The 8,876-nt window shown below is 44.1% G+C and overlaps 1 protein-coding gene across 2 annotated transcripts; it reads left to right on the plus strand.

Moving 5' to 3' along the window:
- Positions 1-642: 642 nt before the first annotated feature.
- On the plus strand, positions 643-8,350 carry LOC125554873 (ZIP metal ion transporter family). 2 transcript variants are annotated; one of them, XM_048718262.2, is made up of 7 exons: positions 643-911; positions 1,132-1,700; positions 3,314-3,598; positions 5,847-6,066; positions 7,082-7,131; positions 7,221-7,318; positions 7,402-8,350. In XM_048718262.2, the coding sequence occupies exons 2-7, from the start codon at positions 1,293-1,295 to the stop codon at positions 8,213-8,215; spliced, it is 1,875 nt and encodes a 624-aa protein (XP_048574219.1). In that variant the 5' UTR covers positions 643-911; positions 1,132-1,292; the 3' UTR covers positions 8,216-8,350. The 2 variants fall into 2 exon arrangements, with proteins under 2 accessions (XP_048574219.1, XP_048574225.1); XM_048718268.2 differs by lacking the exon at positions 5,847-6,066 and having other exon boundaries at positions 7,003-7,131.
- The last annotated feature ends 526 nt before the right edge of the window (positions 8,351-8,876 follow it).

Genomic DNA, 8,876 nt, shown 5'->3' on the forward strand with positions numbered 1-8,876 from the left:
TGAGCCAACTTCCAAAGAAAATCAATTGAGTGCTTAAGTTAGCTCTTGCGTACGATGTAACCGCTCTCCTCTCCGTAGATACGTATACTGTACAGTAATATCTAGTCCGTGCTTATTGATACTGCCCGATGCCATGTCAGGCACACGCATTAAATAATCTCTAGCTGATTAACCAACAAAGTACACATGAGTCCGGGGTCACGAAGAAGGACGGCGGCCGCTCACACTCCCCACTGCACAAAACGCGCCCACACAGCAAGTTGGCTCACGCAGCTATGAACCGAACCAGCTGGACAGCAAACATGCAGCTAGTCCGCTAAAGTTAGCCGCATACAACAAACCAAGTCGGCCGGAGATTATTAGCACGTACTAGTATCTATGAATTTTTTTATCATATACAATATAGGGGTAAAAAGGTCTTTTCATATGTCAATTAACACCTTTAAAGCTTAAAATAGACGAGAGTGTTATAAAGGGCATAAAATTTAGACACAGTGTTATATAGGGAAGAAAATATTTTTCGGTGTCAAATAGGGAAACAAAATTTAACACCGTGTTAAATAAGGAATTCTCTTAAAAAGTAAAGGGCGCGCTGAACGACAGTACGCTACAGCTGTGGCATGAAACGTGCCGTCGCAACACATCTCAACTGCGAACGCATCGCACATCTCCCTGCGGCGACCGACCGTCACGTAGTTAGACCCGTGTGCGCCGCAAGCTGCCAGCCCTCCCTATATCCTCTCTTCCCTCTCCGCTCTCGGGTTTCTTCACCATTAGATCCCACCGATTCCACGCTCCACTGATCCTGCTGGTCCGGCGGCTCGCCGCTACCGATTGAACACCCCAATTCGGCCCCCTCCATTCGGTCGAATTGGGAGGTTCTTTGGAAGCGCATCCACCCACGAATCGAGGTAATTGACTTATGCTCCACGCCCTGGCATTGGTTTCTTGCGTAAAGCTTGGATCTTTCCTTGGATTAACTTGCTGGACCGGCTTGTTGTGGAGTGGGCGTCGTCATGGATGTGCCTGACCCGAATCTTGGCGTCCTTAGCTTGTCGCTCACGGGGGAAAGTTTTTCTTCAATCCGTGAACTGTTTGTTGTATCTAACCGTGTCAAATGTCGACTTGCAGGATTGGAGCTTTCTTGCAGTTGCATTTAGGAATCATGAATAATTTGTTGCAAGACTGAAACGGGTGTTGAGGTAACTACTGGAGGAATTTGTTATTATGGCCAATGCCCTGATTCTGTCCGGGGCTTATGAGCTTGCTGAATATCTGAAGCACAAGTAACCATGGATAGAAAAGTCGGAGTGGTTTTAGTCTGCCTGCTCTTCCTACTCATTGGGGAAGTTTCGGCGGTTGCCCAGACCGAGGTTGGTCATGTGCGTGTAACACAGGAGGCACCAGATCTGAAGCTAGAGGATGCTGGTAGACATGATGTGTCCCAAAGTGGAAGGGTGTCGGTGTATGTTGTTGCATGGTCCACGCTTGCGATGGCTGCAGCAACAGGGCTGGGAGCAGTTCCCTTCTTTTTCCTGGAGCTAGAGGCCCAATGGGCGGGCCTTTGCAATGGGTTGGCAGCTGGGGTGATGTTGGCAGCAAGTTTTGATCTTGTGCAGGAAGGGCAGATGTATGGCAGTGGGAGTTGGGTTGTTTTTGGGATTTTGAGTGGAGGGATCTTTATTTGGCTTTGCAAGAAGGTAAATCTTGCTTCATACTCTTTGTCGTTTAGCGATATCATTGATCATTTACATCGACTAATTTATTGCCAGATATAAACAGCTATTATAGTCGAAAGAACTAGTTAAGGCACCTATGATGTATGCTCTAGCTCAAGAAAAAACTTTAGTTTACTCCGAGATGGCTTTCTTCTGTCCAAGTATCTGTCAGCATGCTGATGGTTTAGCAGTATGAGCCTACTTACATAGTCTTGGATCCACAATTTTTGTAGCTGCCAGGGTTAAGTCTGAAGCGCAGGCAGTTGAAGGAAGTGCACTAGTCAAGTCAGCGGGATGTTTCAGTGAAAGAATTAAACAAAATCATTAGGTTTCATGATGAAGTGCCACGTCCAGCGGGCAGAACACATTAGTCTGCTCTGGCTGAAATTTGTTTATGTGGGCATTGTGCGAGCTGCTTAGATGCGGTTGGTATTCACAGCATTTATTCCAGTTTGGTGGACAAACCCACTTAAAGTGGTCAGCAGCATGCAGCTTCCTACGCGTGTCTCGTCTGATGTTTCTGTCGAGGGATGCTCAATGCTGGTCATTCCCAGGTTTTGGCCACACAGTTCGCGAACGGTAATACCTCCTGGCAGAGCAAACTTTTTCGGTGGTGCTCACTCGCCTCGAACGGGTGTAGAATGAGACCATATTTTCCTTGAACCAGCCGATGAACATCCGTCGGCATGACCTTGTACAGATCTGTTTCGTCAACGTTGAGCATCAGCCTCTATGCCGAGTGCATGCCCTTGATGGGCCCTGTACCGCTGGGAAGTGGTATGCTGCATACAGCTAACGTGGCAGGAAAGGAATGGCCACTGTAGCAGGAAAGGATGGACACGTATATGCAAAACCGTAAAGAGAGAGCTAGCTATATATACTCTATGTAACTACTCCCTCTGTCCCATAATATAAGAGCGTTTTTATGCTATACTAGTGTTAAAAACGTTCTTATATTATGAGACAGAGGGAGTACAAGTCTACACTCTACAACTTGGTACTGTTAGTGTGTTTTTTTGACAGAAAGTGATGGCGAATATATTTTTTCAAAGGGTTTGTTAGTGTATGTTTGGTTGTACTGCAGCTAATGTTGAGTGCTCATATGCGGGCTTACCAGCTAACGTTGTGCCTCATGTAGCTCCACCGCAACCGCAAGTGCCCACTTAACTTAGGAGTTGCCCACAAAGAGCCACTTCGTGATTATTTTGCTGGCGGGCTTGGCTTGGCGGGTCTATTGGCAGTGCTGCCATTTTCATGCCTAAGTAGGTTAATGTGAACATGGTACTCGTTATGTGTCTACAATAGTAACTACCCTCATGTAGGCTTATCTTGCTTTAAAAGAATTAGACTGCTGATAAGATTATTCTGGTTACCTGAGCTGAAACCTTAAATGTCAATGCATTGCTGATGTGCATATTGCTGTGCCAGTTCAACGTTCTGAATTGCCACTAGAATAAACTTGTTAACCGCATTTAGCATCATATCAGCTCAGGATGCTAGCTGTGTTTTCAGCATTAGCGAATATATTTTGCTCCATTCATTTTGGTTATATTTTCCTTTAGATGATACAGTATCTTTCATTTCGTTGATCACAGATTCTTGAGCAACATGGAGAAGTAAGTATGTTGGATATAAAAGGTGCAGATGCAAGTAAAGTTATTCTTGTTGTTGGAATAATGACACTCCATTCTTTTGGCGAGGGTTCTGGTGTTGGTGTTTCCTTTGTTGGGTCAAAAGGATTATCTCAAGGTCTTTTAGTTACTATAGCTATAGCAGTGCACAACATACCTGAAGGCCTGGCTGTAAGCATGGTACTATCATCTAGGGGTGTCTCCCCACAAAAAGCAATGTTATGGAGTATCATAACATCTTTACCACAGGTGCGTTTTCTTTTGCTGTCATCGAGTGGAAATATGAAAGTATTATTTGATACACGCATCATCCTCATTCAGTCATGGAACATTCATCAATTTTTAGCTATATTAATTCCTTATTTCTTAACTAGAAAAATAATACTGAATCGGATAATCGGTTTGGCTCCCAGGTCCAGATGAGTCTGGAATCTGGACCCTTCATTCTTATTGAGATTGTTAACCGTAGCTGCATTCCAGTGCATATTCGTCCTTTTTACAAAAAAATTGAACAGTGGTAGGCCTCATGTACCAGACATTAATACAGGCTGCTCCATTTCTTCTGTGTCAGTACAGACAGCAGCTTGATGCTCATTCACCGCGTAGTACTCACACCTGGACCGACGTGGTGGTTTGCCGTGAATGCCAGCAGGTTCCCTAGTAATTAAAAGACCCAACCAGCCTCCCAGCTAACACCTTCTTCCTCCCCTGAATCTGGCTATACCGAGTCCATGGTGTCTTCTTCCTTCAGCGTTCTAATCATATACACCTTGTTAGGACAAGCTGTGTGGTCTTTAGGGTGCCTCCCCACTCTGCAAGAGCAAGTTGGACTCATCAACTGACATGACACTACTGCACTTGACTTACATTATGCCACAATTGGTACCCACTTAATTTTTTGGCGCATGGTTCACAAAATCCCTGAAGTTAAAAACTGCAGTTTTGTTCTGTACTTCAGTATGTGAGAACTCATCTAAACTCAAGTGGTTTCAGATTGCGGCCTAATTTGTCTTCCCCTTGTATGGAATGGTACGTTTCAGAAATCTGTACAAATAGGTGAACAATTCATCGACTGAAGCATTTGGAACATACTTCTTTTTCCACCTGGAGGCTTGAGGGTCCATTTTCCCTGTCGTTTCTGCAGGTACCGCCGGCTCGCTGTCTCCCGTCGATGAATCATTGCCAATCTATGTTCCTCCACACCTTTCTGTATCCCGTCAAGGTCCTCAAGTTCTTCATGGTCCACCCAACCTTCACCTTCTGCAACTTCCTCGCAGATCCTGCCTGCCCACAAGGGCCAAGGCAAGTGTCGGGGAAGGTGCATGGCAACCCTGTAGGCTGTCGGCATCATCACAAACCGGAGAACCGTCCAATCTCTCTACGTCACATCGCCAAATATTGGCAGGCTGCTAACACATGATGAGTCAAAAAGATTACATCCTAAACATAATCCAGGCACCATACACATCAAGGCACATACCTGTTGGCTAGACCTAGGGGAAACTCCATGGTAGCTGCACACCCGCATCAAGCTGGCAATCATGCTCATGGGTTCAGGCGCCCATGGGTGCATCCGACCCGAATGGGTAGTGTATGGGTTGTCGACTTCACCCAGTAGTAACCCGATTAGTCGTGGGTAGGTATGTGCATAACTTCATACCTATGGGTAACCTGATTAACTATTCTTACTAATTATAAATATTTCATTTTATATAAGAAGTATTTTTAGAAAAAATATACACTGTATACTCTATAATGGGTAGTAAATCTGTACAATTATTTAAACGCAAGCCAACAATGTACATCAAGTACGATGCAAAAAAGAAGTACAGCAAGTAGGCCAAAAGTTCAAGACTAACACAACGTGTATGCATCTCTAGTCCTTTGCTCTTCTCTTCATCCACACAAATCAAGTTTCATGGGCCAAAAATTGCTCAGTCATCGGTCCATAGGAGATGTGCCAGTTGCATGGCACCAAGACCCTGGTGCATCCAATTCATGTAAAGCAAGTAACAACCTCGAGTAGCTAACGAGATAGGGATGGGCAAGCCCTGTAGGCGGTGTTGCAAGGAACAATTTTAACATACAAAAAATATCCTTATTCTATGGAATGTTGGTCAGAGATAAATGTGAAGTATGATAATTATTCTTCAATGCTCACCTGATGGTGCCCAATTGGGTCAAATTACCTGATGGGTTTGGGCATGGGTCTAAACTTAGACCCATGGGTAGGGTTGTGGGTTTGGGATGAACCCGATAGTGGGTTCGGGCATGTGTCTGGTTGAGGTCGACCTGACCAAACCCGAACCAATTGCCAGGTCACCTAGTACCAAAAAATGGCCCCAGCCCAAGGTTGAAGATGACTGGCTCTGTTTACACAGTTCTCGACCACCTTACCCTACATGATGCTTAACCATGTGTTCTTCTCTAGTTTGGCCCATGCAACCACGTTCATCAACTCTTGGGCCTTACCAAAAAATTCTGTACCACTGTCCAGGCAGGACTCATTTTCGTGCACCAGCAGTACATAAGTTGGGACGTCAAGAAAGCCGCAAGCACTGTTGCAGGCAACATTTACAACCCAGCGCTTCTGTTGGCTGGCGGGCTAGACATACCCCATCGCGATAAGCTGAATGCAATACCTCATTTTCCACTCCACCTTATCTTACATGATATTAATTTCGGCACACACCCCACACTCAAACTTGAAGGTCCAGGTACGAAGTTCATCTGTACTCCCGAGCCAAATCGCCTACCCACATTAAAAACCCTCATTTAAAATATTTTTGAGCTGGAACAAGAGAATCCATTTGTGAAATTAACTAGTATCGTTTTTCTTTGTATGTTTGTTTTTGTGTCCATGTGTGTTGCTTATTTGTTTGCTTGTGCAAAACAGTATGTTGGTTTATGTATGTGTGCTAGAAAGTGGTGAAAGACTTAAGGTCCTAACTCCTAAGTACAGTTGACATGCACCATAGCTTTGCACACTCTCATGAATCATAAAATGATTATATTTTTCCTGTGAAATTTTAAATTTTAATGACCTCAGACTCTGAATTGTTGAAATATCATAATGAATCACAGTGGTAGATTCACTGGTGAGTACTAGTACTATATTTGTATTCGCAGCAGGAGTGCTTTCTTTGTCATGTCATACTTCTTTGTAATTTACTATTTTTGTTGCCATTTTTTGTAGTCCAATAAGGCTAAGTGCTTCACATACTAGTTTGGTAACCGTCTGTGACTCAAAAAGTTTCTCCAAACTCCTCCCTAACCTAATTGACAAATCAACAATAACATTTCACATCTTGGAGAGGAGTCACATTTATAATGAACTTGTGTGGAAACGAGCTCATCAAACATCTCAAAGAAGCGCAATTAGAGAAATGGCATCACAAAGGATCTTAAATACTAAATCGTATGACAATCACTATTTATTTATTGGCATTGTACAAATAAATTCTGTACTATTTTCTTCTCTTAAAAAGGACAGCCACTGCTGTTTACACGTGCAACTTTTTCTTAGTATTACTTTGTGAATGAAATGCTCATATGCTTATCTGCAACAGCTTTCAAAGTTGATCTCCACTTTTGAGTTACATTCTTTTCTTTACACTCTGATGACCCTGTTTCATTTTCCTTGGTAAATATAGCCAATTGTTGCTGTGCCTGCATTCCTTTGTGCCGATGCATTTCAGAAGGTGCTTCCTTTCTGTACTGGTTTTGCTGCAGGGTGCATGATATGGATTGTTATTGCAGAGGTTCTTCCTGATGCTTTTAAGGTGACTACCCTTTCGTCATCAAGAAATTGTTAACTGAAGTTGTTGTTTTGCTCCGGAAGGATCTCTGAGTATTTCTGTGTTACATGCAGGAAGCGACTCCATCTCAAGTAGCCTCTGCTGGAACACTTGCTGTTGCTTTTATGGAAACATTAAGTACCGTGCTTCAGGGATTCACGGATGGCCACGGGTAAGTTGCCTCTTATATTATTTAAGGATCTTACTTGGACTAGTACAACTTTCAACTGATGCTGTTGATTTGTTCTGATCTAGCTTGGAAGATACATCAGGCTTTTTGGTATCACTTGTATTTGGTCTTGGTCCACTTTTTGGAGGAATTATACTTGTCGCGTTCTCGCTTGCCTTCAACATGCCACACCCTCTTCTTACTGGTGTAGCATCTGGCATTGCCTTCCGTCTTGCTTCATGGAGGCCATTGCAACTTGTGATGTCCTTAAAGATGGGTCTCTTCACCACCTTGTTCCTCCTGCTAGGAGGTTCCGTCTTCTACCATCTCGTGGAAGCAAGCATCCTTATGGTTGCTAAACACAAGAAATCATCCGTCAATGTCATTACATCTTCCAGCGGGCTCTCTCTTAGTGTCCTCACACAGCAATCGCTCCTTGCTTGCGGTTGCGTCTTCCTTCACGCCTACGCCGAAGGGCTTGCACTTGGTGTGGCGGCACGCAAGGCATCTGGTCTAGGCCGCTACATGGTTCTTCCAGTCTCTCTTCACGGCCTACCACGGGGTGCTGCTGTTGCTAGTTGTGTATATGGTGCCACTGATAGCTGGCGAGGAGCCTTGGCAGCTGCAGCTCTGACCGGGTTTGCGGGACCAAGCGCGGCCATTGGTGCAATCCTTGCGAAGATTGGCTATGATGGACTGGACTATTGGATGGTGATTGCATGCGGGGCTTTGATCCCGAGCTTTGGCCGTGTCTTCAGACGCTCGCTGCGGCTGGACGCGAGGAACAGCGTCTGCGGGCTCCTGATAGGTTTTGGTTTTGCTTGGGTGTGCTTGATGTCCACCAGATTCATCTGCTTGCACACCCCTTACTGCAATTCAGCTCCAGAAGCGGTCACATGATGTGTTCCTGTCAGATAGTCACATGTAACATCAATGTAACGATAATACTGAAATTATAAGAGGGATATCCTTTCCTTGTATGAACAAAGTGATGAAAGGGAAACGAACATTAGACAGTGATTTTGCCTGGAATAATCTTGCAAATTGTGCCACCACAACACAAAAGAAAAGACCGCCTGCTACTTTGGTGAATGTTCATTTAGGTGTAATATCCCTTGGCCTCAGTATGATGGCTGAGCACGAGCAGAACAGGTGAGAGCTTCGGGGAGAAGAAAGCATACGAGAGAGAGAGCTGATTCGAAAGTCCTCTTATGAACAATAGTAATAAAAAACATGTTTTTTTTTCAAACTTGTCAAATATTTTGAGTGCTTGCAAAGTTTTGTCGTTGAACATTCATGAAGTTTCATCACGGAATGACATTCAAGAAAGCTCATGAATGTCATTTTATAATAGCTTTGCAAGCAGTCAGAAACTTTTCGAGATTCATCACTGTTTAAGATCAATTTTGAAAATTGTGCGGCGCATGATGAGTGGCAGTGAGCGTATGTTCTTTCCAACGGCGATATCTTTTCAACGGCGTGTATCATTTGCTTCAATCCGACGAGCGGTTTAGAAAAAATCATGAAAATGTGCTCGCTGCCACTTGTCGTGCACTGTACA

This window comes from Triticum urartu, chromosome 1A (assembly GCF_056163025.1).
Source record: "Triticum urartu cultivar PI428250 chromosome 1A, HENAU_Tu73, whole genome shotgun sequence".
Classification (NCBI taxonomy): domain Eukaryota; kingdom Viridiplantae; phylum Streptophyta; class Magnoliopsida; order Poales; family Poaceae; genus Triticum; species Triticum urartu.

Excerpts from the sequence above, each read along its gene's own strand:
- LOC125554873 (XM_048718262.2), top strand. The coding sequence starts at position 1,293 with ATGGATAGAAAAGTCGGAGTGGTTTTAGTCTGCCTGCTCTTCCTACTC. Across the intron at positions 1,701-3,313 it reads TTATTTGGCTTTGCAAGAAG|ATTCTTGAGCAACATGGAGA; the intron begins GTAAATCTTGCT and ends CGTTGATCACAG. Across the intron at positions 3,599-5,846 it reads TCATAACATCTTTACCACAG|GCAGGACTCATTTTCGTGCA; the intron begins GTGCGTTTTCTT and ends ACCACTGTCCAG.